At 62.6% G+C, this 17,639-nt stretch overlaps 4 protein-coding genes across 4 annotated transcripts; all 4 read left to right on the top strand.

Moving 5' to 3' along the window:
• Positions 1–991: 991 nt before the first annotated feature.
• Positions 992–4,123, top strand: LINJ_13_0740 (conserved hypothetical protein; the record flags this gene model as incomplete). Its single annotated transcript, XM_001464067.1, has 1 exon — positions 992–4,123. The coding sequence occupies one exon, from the start codon at positions 992–994 to the stop codon at positions 4,121–4,123; it is 3,132 nt and encodes a 1,043-aa protein (XP_001464104.1).
• A 2,378-nt stretch (positions 4,124–6,501) lies between these two features.
• Positions 6,502–9,999, top strand: LINJ_13_0730 (hypothetical protein, unknown function; the record flags this gene model as incomplete). The annotated part of the gene is made up of 1 exon (XM_001464066.1): positions 6,502–9,999. One exon carries the CDS (start codon positions 6,502–6,504, stop codon positions 9,997–9,999), a length of 3,498 nt encoding a protein of 1,165 aa, XP_001464103.1.
• Positions 10,000–10,679: 680 nt separating this feature from the next.
• Positions 10,680–14,390, top strand: LINJ_13_0720 (conserved hypothetical protein; the record flags this gene model as incomplete). The annotated part of the gene is made up of 1 exon (XM_001464065.1): positions 10,680–14,390. One exon carries the CDS (start codon positions 10,680–10,682, stop codon positions 14,388–14,390), a length of 3,711 nt encoding a protein of 1,236 aa, XP_001464102.1.
• A 995-nt stretch (positions 14,391–15,385) lies between these two features.
• LINJ_13_0710 (conserved hypothetical protein) lies at positions 15,386–16,144 on the top strand (the record flags this gene model as incomplete). Its single annotated transcript, XM_001464064.1, has 1 exon — positions 15,386–16,144. One exon carries the CDS (start codon positions 15,386–15,388, stop codon positions 16,142–16,144), a length of 759 nt encoding a protein of 252 aa, XP_001464101.1.
• Between the last annotated feature and the right edge of the window lie 1,495 nt (positions 16,145–17,639).

Here is a 17,639-nt window from a genome sequence, read left to right as displayed (position 1 = left end):
GTCTCTTTCCCTCCCACCCTCCCTCTCTTACGGGTCTGTGCGGTGTGTGGGAGGGGATGCTTGTCCTCGTACCGTTGTGCTCCCCCCTGACTCGCAGAGGCACGCATGCACAACCGCGCGTGCGCACTGGCAGAGAACCAGAGACGCTCGAACATTCCCGCGCGCTTGCCTTTTCATTGTCGCCGTTTTCGTTTCGTGTCCCCGTCGATCACGCGATGCATGTACACTTGGTCGGCGCTGATGTACCGCCCGCAGCCCAAAGTGCGGTGCCGCAGAAGACGCGAACGAAAGAGGAAAGGGCCACGCACACGCACCCTCACGGCGTTAGACACCGTGTGGTAGTGGGGTGGGAGGAGGGAGGGCTGAGGGGGCAGGGCAGAAGTATCCACGATACAGTGCCTCATGCTGTCATCGCTTTCCATCGCCCCCCTCCCTCATCCTCTGCATCAGTCCATCCACGCGCACGCACGCACCCTTCCTCTGCGAAGCGGCCACTGCAAATCGCAGAAACCTGTACGAGCCACACAAGGGAAAAGAGCGAGGCCCTGTTGCGTGTGAGTGTGCCTGTGTGCTTGCTAACACGTAATACCGTGTCGCGGGCATTGATTGCGCATCGCCTCCACCGTCCATCGTCCGGTCGCTCTTCACCTCCTCCCGCCTGTTGTCTCTCTTTTTTTCTGTGCGTCGGCACCGCCTACCCCACCCACCCGCCCGCGAACCCTCGAACAGAAACACACCATCGCAGTAAAGCGCCGCGGACACCCACCGTGGGACGTATTGAGAAGCTAGCGAGCGTGACAGCGGGCAAGAAAGCGACGGCCGCCATTCGACCCCTCCGCTCCACGGTCATCACGATTACCAGGGACTGGCGCAACGGTCCCTTCTCTATTACTCCGTATTCTCACCCTAAAGGATAGACGCAGGCAGCTGTTCTTGCGCTAGCAATATCAAGTACTAGAAACGCCGTCAGTGCTTCAGTGCAACAGCGACGATGAGCTCTGATGACGGTCTCCGCGAAACCGAGGAAGTAGCGGTGCCGCCCGATGTAGATAATGGCGTCGATGTCGATGCCGCGCCAGCTGAGGAGGCGCAGGCCGCGGGAGAGCAGGAGCCTGCTGGCGCCGATACCTACGCCGCGCCAGCTGGGGAGGCGCAGGCCGCGGGAGAGCAGGAGCCTGCTGGCGCCGATACCTACGCCGCGCCAGCTGGGGAGGCGCAGGCCGCGGAAGAGCAGGAGCCTGCTGGCGCCGATGCCTACGCCGCGCCAGCTGGGGAGGCGCAGGCCGCGGAAGAGCAGGAGCCTGCTGGCGCCGATGCCTACGCCGCGCCAGCTGAGGAGGCGCAGGCCGCGGGAGAGCAGGAGCCTGCTGGCGCCGATGCCTACGCCGCGCCAGCTGGGGAGGCGCAGGCCGCGGAAGAGCAGGAGCCTGCTGGCGCCGATACCTACGCCGCGCCAGCTGGGGAGGCGCAGGCCGCGGAAGAGCAGGAGCCTGCTGGCGCCGATACCTACGCCGCGCCAGCTGGGGAGGCGCAGGCCGCGGGAGAGCAGGAGCCTGCTGGCGCCGATACCTACGCCGCGCCAGCTGGGGAGGCGCAGGCCGCGGAAGAGCAGGAGCCTGCTGGCGCCGATACCTACGCCGCGCCAGCTGAGGAGGCGCAGGCCGCGGGAGAGCAGGAGCCTGCTGGCGCCGATACCTACGCCGCGCCAGCTGAGGAGGCGCAGGCCGCGGAAGAGCAGGAGCCTGCTGGCGCCGATACCTACGCCGCGCCAGCTGAGGAGGCGCAGGCCGCGGGAGAGCAGGAGCCAGCTGGCGCCGATACCTACGCCGCGCCAGCTGGGGAGGCGCAGGCCGCGGGAGAGCAGGAGCCTGCTGGCGCCGATGCCTACGCCGCGCCAGCTGGGGAGGCGCAGGCCGCGGAAGAGCAGGAGCCTGCTGGCGCCGATACCTACGCCGCGCCAGCTGAGGATCGTGCATGGTCGGCACCCATGCCACAAGCGCAGGCAGAAGCTCCCGACTTGCCACATGCCGCCACACCAGTCGAAGAAGTCGAAAACAAGGAAGAGCGAAAAGATGCAGCGGCGACGCATTCGCCCATTGCCGCAGACGATGGCGTTCAGGTTGATGTTAAGGTCGAAAACGCCTCCGACATTGCGGAACTGGGCGTTGATAAAAAGGAAGGTGAGAATAGCGTGAACCGATCAGACCGGGCTGTAGAGGACTCAGCTGCAGCCACACCTGCTGCCGTTGCTATTCCTCCTTCGGATGCTAGCGCCGTGGCAGAAATAGCCTTACCTCCCGCAGCGGGGACTGAGGGAAAACAGCAAGACCGCGCTTCCTCGCCAGAGACGGCCACAGGGCTACCGAAGCCGTCGCCGCCGCCGCACGATCTGCCAAGGCGGCAACCACAGCAGCAAGTCTCTCAGCCGCAGTCGGAACAGCAGCAGCGGCCCGCTGTCGTGCTGCATTGCGGCGGTACAACGCTCGCCGCGTCCATGTCGCCCTACGCGGCCACCGCCGGCGTAGATGGTGTGTACGACTTGCCGGAAGCGGAGCGCATCGTCATGGCCTCCGCGTCGTTGACCCCAAGCACCGCCCTCGTCGTTTTCCGCCGCGGTCACGAGAATAGTCACGTCAACCGGATGGACCTAGGCTCCTACTCGCGCTACCTGCTCTCGACCGATCACATGTCACCCCTCGTGCTGGAGGACACCTTTCACGGAACGAAGTCCACCGTAGGCGCGGTTCCGCGCAACACCCTCAAGAGATTGAGTCGCGGCAACGTAAGCGACCCTTACGTCGACGACAGCATCGCGTCCAGGACGGCGTTGGAGCGCAAGCAGTCCCCGGGAGCAGCCGCGCCGGCTGCTTCCTCGGCTCGCTGCAGCTACCAGCTACCTCGATCCGTCTTCTCGGCGTCACGCCAAACGATGTCGGACTCTTTCGGCGGCACCGCCGCTAGCAGCACCAACCTCCGCCGCGAAATTGACATGCTGGGCGATGCGCACCTGTCAGAGGTTAACACGCTGCGTCAGCAGCGCCGCCGCGATCCTCGGCATGGCAAGTCGACGGAAGAACAGAACGACTACATCTATTACAACCACCGCAGCAAAGGCTTCTACGTCCCACACGACCCACCGGCCGACACGGTGATGCTTCAGTATAACCACCTCTACGGCTTCGGCGACGGCACCCGCTTCGCCCCCGTTGCGCCGCCTCCGAGCAGGGAGAGCGGCAGTGCCGGTGCGCTGGCAGGGACGACGGTGCACCGGCGCAACCCGCACGCGGCCCCGCCTCGCACGTTCGCCGAAACGCGCGGTTGTGCTTTTCCTTTCACCGCCTCGCAGCGACAGCACGCCTACGGTGGCACGGCGTATCGGCGCAGTCGCATAACCGCGTCAACGAGGGCGATTTCAAGCTCATCTGGCCACGAAAATCAGCCGCAGCGTGCAGAGACCCAGAAGGGCTCTAGCTCACTGCGCACGGCAAAGGCGGTGGACCTGGGACGGCTGCACTGCACGCAGCGCTCACGCCAGCGCACAATCGAGGAAGTCATAGCAGATCAGCCGCAGCGGTACCTCTGTGGTGCTGAAGGGGTCCGCGGTGCGCTGGTGCGAGACATCGAGCGAGACATCGAGGATGGCAAGCTGCAGTGGAAGGAGGTGCCGCCGGCCATGCAGAAGGCGATGGTCTCCGCGACAACGGCAGCTGCGGCGGCAGCACAGCGTAAGCAGTCCGCGCCCTTTGTGAATGTACCGGCTTCTTCGACCCTCACCGCCTCTGGGCGGCGGCCGCACCGTGTTGAGTCGCTGGCCATGGCGCCGAGTGCACTGGAAAGCGTGATGGGTCAGCTGCGTACAGTACCCGCCATCACCGCCGCGTCGGGTGGTGAGCCAGGCGCGCGTGGCGGTGCCGCGGCAAAGATCATGTCAACGGCGCCGCCCTCCCCAGCCGCCGAGGCGGCGAGAGCGACGAGTCCTGGGCCCGTGACAGGCTCGGCAGCGAGCCCGACACGGCGGATCCCGGTCGGCTCCGTGGCGGCGGTGGCGTCGCTTCCTGCCATCTCGCGCCTCAACTATACCCCCCAGCCAACGAAGCGGTCCAACCCGAGTGCCTTCGTATGACCACGTCTATGGATGCACTACTCGAGAGCTGCCTTCATTGCTTCCGTACGGTAGACCCCGACGCGCGTTCGTGTCGGCTCCACTAAACCATCATCGCCAACTTCTCCAGCGCACCCCAAACCCCTCGCGACGCCCTCGCAAGAGTTCTTTGTTCTTTGGATTTGCATCCACTGACTCGCCGGCGTCACATCGCCAACTCGATGGGCTTTTTATCGGGGACCCTTTCACCCCCACCCACCCACCCCGGCGGCGGCGGCGACGTTGCTTTAGGCTGTGACGCGCCACCGGCACCTCCCCCCTCCCCGTGTGTATGGGTTGTGTATCTTTATCTAGTAGCGATGTAATCTACGGCTGTCTCTCTGCACCTTTTTTTTGCGTTTTCACTGTCGAGGCCCCTGTCACCACAAGGACTCGCTCTTTTCCCTCCTCCTCTGTATGTACGAGTGTCTCCCCAACACCCACCCTAACTCCCTCTCTCCCTCTTTCTCTTTCTGTGTGTGTGTGTGTGTGTGTGTGTGTGCTTGCGTGACGATATATCAGCTCTCGCCTCTTCTTTGGCCCGCCTGCACATCTACATGTCGCGTGTTTTCTTCGTGGTTTGGTCACTGCCCCCTCCTCTCTCCTCCTCCTCCTCCTCCTGGCAATGTTGTCATGGCCACTGCAGCGGCCACTCAGAGACCTCAACCCTCCTCCTTCTTTTTCTCCAAGGTTGCGTGTGTCACGCGTGCGCTTGTTTCTCCATGTGTATGCGAGGCATCATCGAGCGTACACACAATTGGCATGCGCCCTTCTCTCTTCATCGCGTGCGCATGTCTCTGTTTCTCCCGCGCTCATCTCGTGACTCACTACGCCACCGTCGACTTTTCCGCCCCGCCCCCCCCCCAACACTCTCCCCTCACAATTCTACCGCGCCTCCTGTGTGTATGTGGACGTCATCTCTTTTGCTTCGGGTTGCTGTGCGTGTGTACGTGTTTTGCGTGATGCACGCACGCGCACACGTACACGTGCACACACCTGCGCCGTTGGAGTCCGTCTGAGCCCTCCTCCCCACCACCACCACCTACAAGCGCGTGCACAGTGCACATATGAGCTTGCCCCGTTCATCCGCTGGCTGCGGGCGCGTCTGCAACGCGCATGTGCGGGCATGTGTGATGCGTTGGCGTTTGGTGTTATACAAAGCCGTGGGATGGGGAAGGGAGGGAGGGCGCGTCCGCTTATTTCGCTCACGTCTTCACTGATACGTTTTTGCCTTGTCCTCTCTTGTGGGCTCCTCGGCCATGGTGATAGGAGAGTAATCAAGCAACCAAGTGAGCGAGCTGCATAACGCTCCCCCTCCCTCTCCCTCCCTCCTTCCATCCCCGAGCACCTTCAGCATCCGCATTAAAACGGCAGCTGTCACGCGTCGCCACTGTGCGCACGCCCGCCGCTGTTTGCTGATTTCCTTTATTCCTTTGTGAGGGCGGCGGGGTTCGCTTCTTGCCATGATGTGTATTTCTCTTCTTCGTTGGCCGGACTTCGCCAACCGCTGCAGCTCAGCGCGCGCACGGGCGCCTGCCTGAGATGGCAACGCTGATGCACAGAAACAGGCGAAAAAAGGCTATGTGGGCGGTGCAAGCTTCAACGCACACACACACAGCACTGCAGCAGCAGCAACAGCTGGAAAGAAGGGAAGAGACGGTGCTGCGAGCAATGGTGATGTCACCAAAGAGTCCCTTCGTGGCCCCATGAGCTCCGCCATTGCGAATCGACCACTAGGCACGGCCGTGGGCGCGTACGGGCAGGTCCACCAAGGGAGGCGAAAGCGGAAAACGTAGCGGCCACCTGCAGCTGTGCGTCTCGATGTATATGTGGGTTTGTGTCGTTGCTGTGATGCCCACAGCCCCTACGCAGTTGTGAGGCGTTGGTCGTCATGTGCCGTTTTTGTTTCCGTTTCTCGTGCGTTGTATCACGAAGCCCTGCCAATCTCTCTACCGTCGCCGCCGCCTTCCCTCCTCTCTTTCACTTTCCGTAAACACACAGATACAGACGCGGGCACCACGCATACACACAACACGCACGTGCATCTTGATCCGCATAGACGCACAACAGAAGCCGAGTCCCACACAGACAGGAGCGTCCCTCTCTGCTTCTTCCTGCGCTGTGCAGACCCTTTCGTCCCTCGAGGGCATTCGGCCGGTTCTTTACGGTCGCCGCTCCTCCTTCGACCCGGTCGTGTCGTTGGCCGTTGGACTTGCACGCGTGCTCCGCTCCTGCGGCGGGTTTGGTTCGCTGGCGAGGGAGTGGAAGGGCGGTGGTATGTTGAGGGCGCGGAGCCTCGCGGATGTGTAGCGCCTCCCGCTCAGGTCTCCCGAGACTCTTCCTTAACGTGAGCCCTAACGATGGATGCCTGTAGATGGAGGCCCACTGGTCGCCGCTCGAAGCCCTTCTCGCGCGGCGACTCGCGAGCGCCGTCATACACGCAAGATGCACCGCTCGAGCGTGAACGCCATGGCTGCCGCTCACAGCAGCGGCAAGGCTCGGCTGCACGGGTCGGCGGCCGGCCTTGCAAAGATCGAGAGCACGCCAGACGTGGTGGCCGCGCTGCATCTTCAGTTTCGGCTGACGCCGCGGCGTCGGCGCTGCGCCAACAGTGTGAGACAACGCGGTTTCTGGCGCGCCTTCTCGCTGGCCTCACGCTGCAGTGGCGTGAGGTGATGGCAGACCTCACAGAAGCGCAGGTACCTTTCAACATCAGCGACGCTGCAGCGGCGGCGGCAGCATCTAAACTGGGCGAGCGCGCGCACATTGATCGCCGTCACCACCACCGTCGTCGGTCGTTCTCGCCTTTGCAGCCGCGGTGCCGCTGCCGCTCCGGCTCGGCAGTGGCAAAAGCGGCGTCGAAGTCGTACCTCACGGAGGAGCTCCGCTTCGCGGGCCTGCACGCCGAAGCCGAGCATGCGCTCTTGCGCTGCCGTGAGCAACGACGCGCACCGTCGGCATCCCTCTCAGATCCCTGCGAGGGCCGATCGCGCCACTGCGCCAGCGGCGCCGATGCTTCGACGCTGAAGCGCTGCCTGGATGCGGCTGATCAGAAAGTCGGCGGCGCCTTGTGCACCGACGCTGCATTTTGTTCGACTGCAACCAACTGGCACTGCCTCACCCCCGCCATCCAGTGGATTCCGTACTTGTTGAAGGACGACGCTGAGGAGCGCCACGACACGAGCACGCGCGACCGCCGCGATCTGTGGGAAAGCGGCCTGCTCTACGCCTCCCCCCATCGACCCAGGCAGTATAGTAACGCACGGACGGAACGAGATGCCAGGGACGGCGAGGGCGTTTGCGTTGGGAGTGACATGGGTGCTGACGCGCATCTCCGGCGCGCTGTACTAGAAGGGGCGGCGCGGAGCGTGGAAGTGATTATACTCGGCATGCGTCAGGTTCGCGAGGTGCTGTCGGCGACGGCGGTGACCACCGTTAGTAACAACGACAACGACGGAAGCGGTCGGCATCGCTTTCACCGTGGCGGTCATCCCAGCTCGAGTAGGGCCAGTCCCTTGTCTACGCGGTCAGACTCCGCCTCCAGCGCTGCGAGCGCTGAAGCGAATCAGGTATCGGCGCACCGCCGTCGCCGCATGTCCCACGAAGCGCACACGCAGCAGAGCTCGGGCATGGCGCTTCGTGATGGCGCGCGCCGTAGCAGCGCACGGTGCAGCGGCTATGGACTTGGCCACAGCGAGGGCGTGGCACCATCGTCCATCTTCGTCACCTCTGCAGCATCGCCGTCACGCTCGCAGCGGCGCAGTCGAAGCGCCGGAGACACACCGTTTGCAACGGCAGCAACACCAGCTGCTGCAGGTGGTGTTTTGGTGTACCCCGCCCCACCGGCGTCAGAGCGTGTCTACATCTACCCCCGCGCAGACAGGAGCGCCGCCGTCGTGTCGCCGCTGCGCCATCGCTCGTACTCGGCGATGACAGCAGATGTGTCTGCCGCCGCCCCTCTGTCTCAGTGGAACCGCAAGCTGGGGTGGCAGGCCACGGGGGCAACAGTGTCGGTGGGAGTAAAGACAGGGGTCGCACCGCCCACCGGATTCGCGGGGTCGATGGACGCTCTCAGCTCACTGTCGGATCCGTCCAGTGATCATGCGTCTCCGGCACAGCCCATGGCGCTGCAGACAGCTTCCCCGACGACGCGTTCTCGACTGCCTCCATCTACCTTGCCTTCCTATGTAGCTGCCGTTATTGCACGCCGTACATCACAAGTGCGCTGGACAGCCCTCGCGCACGAAGAAGGCGAGGCGCGGCTGCGCATCGTCATGGCGCATGGCTGTCGCCTCATGCGCGTCTTGCGCGACCACTACGAGCGCCTGCGTGAGCTCGAGTGGGAGAGCAGGCGGCATTCGCTCATCACCAAGATCGGGGTCGTAGCCGGTGAACAGGGGGCCGAAACAGTGCGGCCCCCTGCCCCAAGAGCAGCAGCGAGGGCAAGCACTCGAACAAGCAACACCGACGGCGTTGCGGGCCCCGCCAACTCCCCTTCCCCGACACCCTCGCTGTCGTTTCCCTCGGCTTTCGCCGTCCCCGCTCACACAGAAACGAGCAGCGAAGTGGCCATGAGCCCAGCGGCACAGATACCGCCAGCGCGCAATGGAGGGCGCGACTACGAATGGGAAGGCACGCCCACCGAAGCACAACCTTCCGCGTCCACCACTGCCACTGCCATGGTCATCTTAAACACGTACGCGTCGTCGTCCCCTTCACAGAGGCGGCAGCCGGTGTGGGAGATGAACAGCGCCACGCACAGCCGAGTAAGTGCCGCACGCTACTCGGCAGCAGCGTCGCACGCGTCACGGTTACCAGCGCGTCGGCTGCCTGCAAGCCACCTGCCGCCGGTCGTCTTACATGACAGCAGCGTCGCGGGGGCAGTGACCACCTCGTCTGCCGCCGCGGATGCTCCGAAGGCGCCAGCTTCTGTGCCTGCATCCGCCCCACGCCCATCGGCAAAGCAGTTCGAGCTGCGCTCTCCGCCGCACGTCCGGCCCTCGGCGTTGTTGCAGCAGCTACGGAATGCAGCTGCCGTGGTGGGTGAGGAGGAGAAGTACGCCGAGCACATCCCGTTCATGACGCGCCATGCGCACAGCCACCCCACCAGCGCTAACTCCTGCCTGCTGCTGTCGCCGCTCGAGGAGTCTGCCGAGGAGGCCATATCGCAGAATGCAAGTAGCGACCTCGACTCCAGAACAACTGCGGCAAGCACCAGCGGCAAGCAGAATGTCAGCTGCAGCGCCGACAGCAGCAGCTCCTCCGTCGCATACATCGTGGAAGAGAACGCGGAGCGACATTTTCCATCGAGCACGGCCAAAACCGCCGCTGGGCTCATGGCAACTGCGGGCGATCGCGCTTACCTGGCAGCCGCCTCTCAAGGCCCACCACCGCCACCACGAGTAGTAGCGAATGGGGCTCACCTTGGCAATGTCGAAGATGAAGCGCCTCCAAGTCCTCGTTCCGACGGTGCGGCGCCACAGAACTTGGCCATCGCGGTGGAGCTGTTCCCGGTGGGCGACGCCGACGTCAGCGCTGCATGCGCTCCTCTGCCGAGTAAGCGGCTGATCTTTTCGCCCTCTCCGCTGCCGTCAGTGCCGAACATGAACAACCTAGGCAATGCCAACACGGCCACTGTCGATGTCTTCGAGGTGGCGACTGTGACGGACGAGGCAGATGCTGCGAGCTTTAGCTCCGTCGCCTCCTTCCACGAGAATGCTGCGGAGTCTCCAGTGGCGAGTGTTGGTGCGGCAGCGGCAGGTGATACCGCGGTCACCAATCTCACAACCGGCGAGTGCTTCACGGAGGAACCCCTCAATGGGTACTCCCTACCCCCGGCAGATCCTGCGCCCCGCTAGTGATGGAGCGGGCAACGCTGATCTCGATGCGTGGGTAGGTATCAGCATGTCGTGTGTGTGCTGCGCTCGTTTTTTTTCTGCCGTTTCATTGGCACATGTGTCGAGTGTGTGTGTGTGTGTGTGTGTTCGTGCGGGAAAAGCAATGGGCGATGCATGTGAAGCGGGCCGGCCGCCACGGACATGCAAACGAGTCAGCACAGACATCTGACACACATGCATGCACACACGGCACATGACATGTACCGACACATGCACACGCAGGAACACAACTACGTATGGCCCCTTCTGTGCCACACACACACACACACACGCTTCTACTGCAGAGCTCATCGTAATGGTTGTCTTCTTGTGCTTCCAACGACTTACTCGTCTATCACCTGCCTGCCTACCCCCCCCTACACACACACACAACTCCTAGCATCGACCATGTACGCATGCACGCGTACTCGAGCGCACACACGCACGAGCATATCTTTGTTTTCTTCAAGACGCACGTAGAGGTCGTCTTGTGGAGTGCACGCCTTCTAACAAGCGGGGGCACACCACCAGCACCACCACCGCCGCCGCCACCCCTCTGATCGCACCTCTGAGTGATCACTTGGGCGTGAGTGTGAGGGTGCGCGTGCGTCCCTCGTTGTGGCGCCTCCGCCTCGCCGCACCCTTCCCTGTCTCTTTTCTCGATGTCGCGTACCTTCGTCGAAGACAACGGCTGCGAGCGCCCGAGCAGCGCCGGACAGCGGGTGTACGTGAACAACATGAACACGCTGCAAGCCACCACCTCCCTGCCGGAGCGGACGCCGTACAGCCTATTTGAGCGCAACACAGAAGCCCCTGGCTCGTCGACCGCCAACTACGTCGGCTCTCGTCTTGCGCCTATCAGCTCCCCTCGCAGCGGGCGGGGCCCCGACGGAGCGGCAGGCGAACTGCAGCAAAGTCGACCGGCGCAGCGCGCCTTCGCGGGTAGCGGGAGCGCGGTAGAGCAGCGGCGCGGCGCGGAGCCTCTCACCGCCAACGGCGAGGCAGTGCACGCAAACTTGCAAGACGTCTACAGCCGCATCATGCGGCGGCTGCAGCGTCAGATGAACTACGCTGAAGTGTCCCGCGCTTCTCTGGCGGAGCAGTACGGCGTAGACCTGCAGATGGCGTATGAGGAGGACCAGCAGGAGCTGAAGGCAGCGGACACGGCGCCTCAGCGAACCACAAAGCATCGTTGCCGCACCTCGCCGTCCCGCCCGCCGGCCTCGACCTCCTCCTCTCCCATTCACCCAGTCCCCTGTGAGAGCGAGGCGAACACCGTTAGTCGGCCAAGCCCCCGCCTTTTCACAGGCTGCCACGTGAGCACAAATACCACCAAGGTACCTGAGTACGACTCACCGGGGCCACCGGGCGAAACCCCCATCTCAGCACGCGCCGGCGGTAGAAGTTCTTCGCGGCTGATTCAATTTAAGGTGGACGTCAGCTCACGCACCTCCGGCGCCGTGGGCGGCATTGCCGCACCGGCGGCGATGGACATGAGCGATGCGTCGGGTGCTGCGGCACCGGCGGCGGAGGAGAGCAGGCTGGAGCGCGACATCGCCGCGCAGCCCTGCCCCCTCCCATTGCGGCTCGTCATTCAGCATGTGTTGGACACCTTGCAGAAGAAGATGTCACTCGCCGAGGGTGGATCGCTTAAGGACTGCATCGTCTTCTCCTTCGAGTCGCGCGCGTTGCTGGACCGGCTTCTGAAGGAAATTCCGCTCTACTCGCAGTACAGCGTGAGCCAAGACACGGCGGCAGTGGCAGGGGCCGCCCAGCAGGACATGGCGCTTGTGTATCAGAAGCTTCGCCAGAAGCCGGTGTTGCTGCCTCGCGCCGGCTACGTGGAGGACCCTGTCACCGGCGCGATACACGGGCAGATCTTGGGCGGAGGTGCCGTACAGAGCGAGTCCGTGCGCGCTTCAGCAGTGGCCGCTCCGACTGCCGCCGTATCACTTCCCGCTATCGTCAACGCGTCGAGGAGCTTCAATCCCGGCGGCGCCGCGCCACTTGGCGCCCTCACAGTCGGCACAGGTGCGATGAGTGGTGGTGTGCAGCTGCCGTCTGGCTACGGCAAGTCGTCACGGCTCAACGATGCGACGCTGCAGAGCGGGGCCGCGGCTGGATACGGCGACCGTCAGCACCAGCATCAGTTGCTGCGGGATCACATGAAAGGGGGCAGCGGTGCTGGCGGTGGAAGCTCCGCATCCATAAGTGATGCTGTATCCGCACAGAACTCAGTCACGGCGATGATGGAGTCTGCCGTGGCATCGGTGGCGCCGCCACCGGTGTTTGAGGCTGCTCATCGCGCGACGCGCCTTGTGAGCGTTGGCACCGTGACCGAGGAAAACAATCTAACCACGGTGCCGAAAGCCGACTACGCGGCATTGCAGCAGCGGATGGAGGCGCTTGAGGTGCAGCTGGCTGATGCGCAGATGCACCGCAGCGCCCTTGCTGATCAGCTGTGCGAGGAGCTGCAGTACACCGAGAAGAAGAAGCGCGTGCTGCAGTACTTGCGAGAGACACTCGTGCGGGAGTGCACCATGCTCCGCTCCCAGTTGCGCTTGGCATCAGGGCGGGTGCAGCTGCTGCAACAGCAACAGCACTCGCCGCCCCAGCCCCTCCGCGGGGTGATGGTCTCCTCTGGCGCCAACGACGCGCATAGCGAGGGCCCCAACGCCTCCGTCTTCGGCGCCACCACGCGCATGTACAAGCAGCTGGGCGCGAGTACCGTGTCGCCCATGACGCTATCACTATCTGCAGATGTGCATGGGCAGCAGCACCGCCGATATTCGCAGCGGCCTTTAACACTCCGTATGAGCTTCAGCGAAAGTATTGGGAGTGTTTACGGCGGTACCAGCGGTTGTGGTCGTGGGCGATTGGCGACGATGCAGCGGCACACGAGCGGCGGATGCACCTCTCTCGGCGCGAGCCTCTCAGCCGCTCCGCCGGGAGTAAGTGTCTCTGCTACAGGTATCTCTTCCTTCACCGTCGTCGGCAGCTGCGTTGCTACTGGAGTGACGGCGGATGGCCAGCAGCCAAACGACCTGGAGGCGGTACAAAGTCTTCTAGACCTGGTGCTGCTTGCCGTCGAGGAGGATGCGGTGCTGCCCTCGCACACGCTGCAGATGGTGCGCAGCGGGCACGCGGACGTTGAGGCGGTCAAAAACGCTTTTAGCAAGGATGAGAAACGGCAGCTCGATGAGCTGCGCAACAAGTACGACGAGCGGCAGTACGCGGTGAAGAAGAGCATGATCATGCGCACCGCTGAGCATAACTACCTCATCGCGGAGCAGAAGCACGAGGTGCAACGGCTGCAGGCACTGACAGACACGACGCGGGTTCGCGCCATCCTTCAGCAACACGTCTCCGACCTCCGCACGGAGCTGCAGCAGATGCGCATGTACATTACGGAGCAGATTCATTTCTTTAAGACGGTCATACAGAACACGGCGCAGAGCCTGCTCCGTCGCTCCGTTCTTGCGGATAAGACGCTCAGCGAGAACCTGATCCTCACCAACGTCGTCAGCGCCTCGCGGGAGATGGTCGAGTCGGCCGGCGCGCTGTTCATGCCGATGCTCACGAAAGAGTACTGCTGCGGCTATCACCCATGGCCGCTGAAGCTGCGCAACACCACCGACCCTCTTGCCCACATCATCCACCTTCGCTACGGTGCCGGCGAGGTGATCCGCCTGCGCGACTCGCTCAACGTTTTCGCCCAGCTGTACGGCGCACTGCACCGCTACATTCTGCGCCAGATAGTCTTGCCTGATAGCACACGTCCGTCGGCCGGCAAGCCTCTGCAGCACCTTTGTGCGGCGCTGGCGCTGAACCCCATGAGCCACACGGAGGTCGTCTTCGCCGTTCGCCACGCGTACGACACGGAGATGCAGCTGTGCAAGCGACTCGCGCGGTACAACCTGCGACTCATGTGGAACGCGTATCTGCAGCGCGTCTACACCAATCGCTCTGTCGCGGCCCTCGCCGAAGCTTGCCTGAACCCGCGGCTAGCAGCACTGCCAGTCGCAGGTCGCATCAACGTCCTGGCTAAGGAGCGGGCGGCGCTGCTTCAGGAGCGTGTGAAGGTGCAGCGAGAACGCGCCGAAAACGCGAAGAGCACGTATCGCTTGTGGCAGGAGAAGGAGATCGATATCATGGAGGGCTATCCAACGCCGCAGACGCAGCGCAATCGACTCGCACTGCTGACCGGCGATGCCGCTGGTGGCAGCAATGCCATGGGTGTTGACGTGGGCGGCAACGCGCTGGGCGGCGCGATGCAGGGCCACTCTAGCATGGCTACTATGGGGCACTTTTCAAGGACGCTCGGCCGCACCACCACGGACCGCAGCGAAGGCGCCGGAGCGGTAGCCATGTAAAATGGACGCGCGTGGGGGGAAAGGGTCAGACCGCGGTCAAGTATGATCTAGTGGTATCGCAGGTGCCGCTGGTGCCATGCCCCCCCCGCCCAGTATTTCTGGGAAACCTTCTCCCCTGCCCCACACCCCCACCGGTGGCACGTGTCGTGTCGTGTATATGTGCGTGCTCTTCCGCTGAGGTTGCCCTTCTGCGGCCCGCTTCCAGCCGCAGCCGTGCACCTGCCCTTTCCCTTTCTCCCTTGTGCGTGGTCATGATCATCGTCCTCGCTGTCGCTGCTCTTGTTAGTGTGAGACTTTCTCACGATGATGGCACCAACAGCAGCCGACCATTCGAAGCATGGCAATAGCTGATGCCAAGGATGTATATTAGGAGCATCAGCTCCGCGTCTGTGTGTATGTGTGTGTGTGTGTTATTGTGTCGCTGCAGCTTCCCCCCCCCCCCCGTCTCTTTATGTCTTCTCTGCGACGGTCTTGAGGGAACGCCTCTAATGCACACGTGCGCACAAAAGCGGGTCCGGCGCGAGCTGCCCGCCCACCCCACTGCCCCCCCTTCCCCCATCCAAACACATGCATGGCAAGCCCCGCCCTCCAGCAAGACAGTGTTTCAGAGACGTCTCCGCGATGCGGCCAACTCTCTCCCGTCTGCGCGACGCGGACCATCACCTGGCGCGCTGCATCGGAATGTGTGTGTGTGTGTGTGTGTGTGCGGATCAGACGTGGCAGTTGGATGCGGCTACCCGTTCACCATATGATGAGGCGCTTCCTCCTCCGCCATTTTGCTCTCCCTCGCGACGTTACCGCCGCCCTCTTCACCAGCGCGCCAGACGAAGCTCCGCCGCCCGCCATCCACCTCCTCTCCCTTTATCGTAGCGATGTGGAGGGCGCCGCCCTCATACGCGGGTCTCATATCCCCCTCCACACTTATTCGGCGTCATTGCGGCGCTCTTGTAGCCACAGCGCAGGTGTGCGCATCTCGTGCAGCGAGCAGCGGCGGCATGGGCATTGACGCGGGTGAGAGCGCCATCGGCGTAGACGCAGTGGCGCGGCCGATAGGCTACGGTCCCTTCAGTGCTGCTGCCAAGACTCGACTGGCTTGCGAGAAGGCACACAAAGCCGTAGAGACGTGCGACAGTGCAGCTGCGGCCGCGTCGGCGACTGTCATGAACAACGTCACTCTCGACACAAACCTGTACCTCCGCTTGTCCCTCGCTGGCCTCCCGCACCCGTCCCAGCTGCAAGAGTGGGCGTACATGTCACCTGAGTGGCGCTTGGCTTTTGTGCGCCTCTACCGCACCATTCTACGCCTGCACAACAAGGCAGTGGCGGTGTCGCTGCGCACGGCGCGCAGGCAAGGGTCGGAGGCGGCCTTGTCCGCCGCCACCGGGGTGCACGCAACCTCGCAGACCTCCGTGGCTGGCGCCGCCGTCGCTGCCACGGAGGTCGACAACAGCCTGGCCGAGGACAAGGACGACTACTTCCTCCGTTACCTCCTCACACCAGACCAACAAGAGTTCGGCAACCGCTTCGTCCAGGGAGAGTTTGCGCGCCACATGGACGCCGACGCGGTGGCGGCGGCCATCTTCTACGCGTCGTGGTACGAGTACGTGCTGCAGCTCGCCTCCGGCGTGACGGCGCGCGAGATGACAGAGAAGGAGAAGCGGCTCTTGACGGATGAACAGAAGGAGACGCTGAACTCGCTGCGTGGTGCCTTCTTCGGCCTCCGCGCCTCTCAGCAGCCCAAATACATGCCGTAGGCGTCAAGGCTGTGTGTGCGTGTCTGGGTGTCTCTTGGTGTATCGGCGTGTGTCTGTCTCTCTGTCTGCGTGTATGCCTCGGGTTGATAAGGTTGATTTTGCATCATCGGTCAAGGGACGCAGAGCCAGGTGCAGCACCTTTGCTTCATGTGAAGGTGCACCGGATGGCATGACCGCGCATGTGCCGACATGTGTATCTGTATGCGCATGCTGTGCTGCCGCCTCTCGTACGCATGCGAACTCGCATGGACCGTCGTGCTGCGCGAGACTTTGGAGGAGTCATGGAATGAGTTTGTCCATGCTTTTTAGCTGCATCACACCCTGTCCACTCATCCTTGCGTGTCGTTTATGCCCCCCCCCTCTGACTCCCTCTCTGGACATCACGCGCCACACGCACCGCGACCTCCTTCCCTCTCTACGCCTCGCCTCTCCCCCGCCTTGTATTACGCGTGAACATGCGCATGCGTCTCTGTGCATAAACGACCCTAACCCGTATAGCAGTAGTACCCGCATGCCTCATCCCCCGACCCTCCCCACCCACCCACACATCACCACCCCAACACCCATCCACTCCTTCCAGCACGAAGGAGACTAATCCCCATATATATATATATATGTATATATCGCTTCTCTCTTACAGTCTGAACGTACCTATTCTCCGTGCCTGCCGCGGTGTCTGAGTCCCTCGGTGTGACATCTCCGCGTCTCTATCCGGTGTCTGGGCGCACTCGTCGGCGCTCTAGACTTTTCGTAGACAGGCGCATCCAATCCACGCGTGCGCCACACACACACACAGGCACACGCACGTGCACACGCGCGTGCGCACGCACACCGGGGGCACAGAGACCGACAAAAAAAAACACGCCTACAGACGGAAGCGCAGACACGCCCTACACCGACACAAAGACGCACCCGCTCGGCCTCTAAACAGTACAATACAGCATAACCCCCACCCCACACACACATATATACACACACAGACAGATACATATCGGTACAACACCGCACGTGTATATACGTATATATATATATGCATGTATGTATAGATACATATATACCTATATGCGTGTGTGTGTGTGTGTCTGAACGTGGTTTGTCTTGTTTTTGTATATCTCTTTCCCTCTCTCTCTCGCTGGTTTGCGTCGCGCACCTACGCACAACGTCACCGAAAACCGCGATCTGGTTTCTTACACACACACAGAGACCTCTGCCTCACCTTCATCGGCCCTCGCCGTGATTATCTGTCGCGTACCCTCCTCCTCCTTTCTCTTGCGCTTCACAGATCCACGTGAGGACATCAAGTTATCTATTATAGACTTCTAGGTCCAGTGCTGGAAGGTTCGAGCAAAGGCCAACCGCGAGAACCGTATCGTCAGACACGCGCGCAGGCGCACATACAACCACAGACCCCCACAAGGGGTAGTGGAAGTCCGCTTAATTGGTGTCTTCGCGTTGCTCACGGGGCGCATCTTCTGTGTGGTTATCCTGTTGCGCT

The sequence above is a fragment of the Leishmania infantum genome, chromosome 13 (genome assembly GCF_000002875.2).
Source record: "Leishmania infantum JPCM5 genome chromosome 13".
Lineage (NCBI taxonomy): Eukaryota > Euglenozoa > Kinetoplastea > Trypanosomatida > Trypanosomatidae > Leishmania > Leishmania infantum.
Note: the sequence above shows the minus strand (reverse complement) of the source record. Positions and strands in the feature narration are given on the sequence as shown.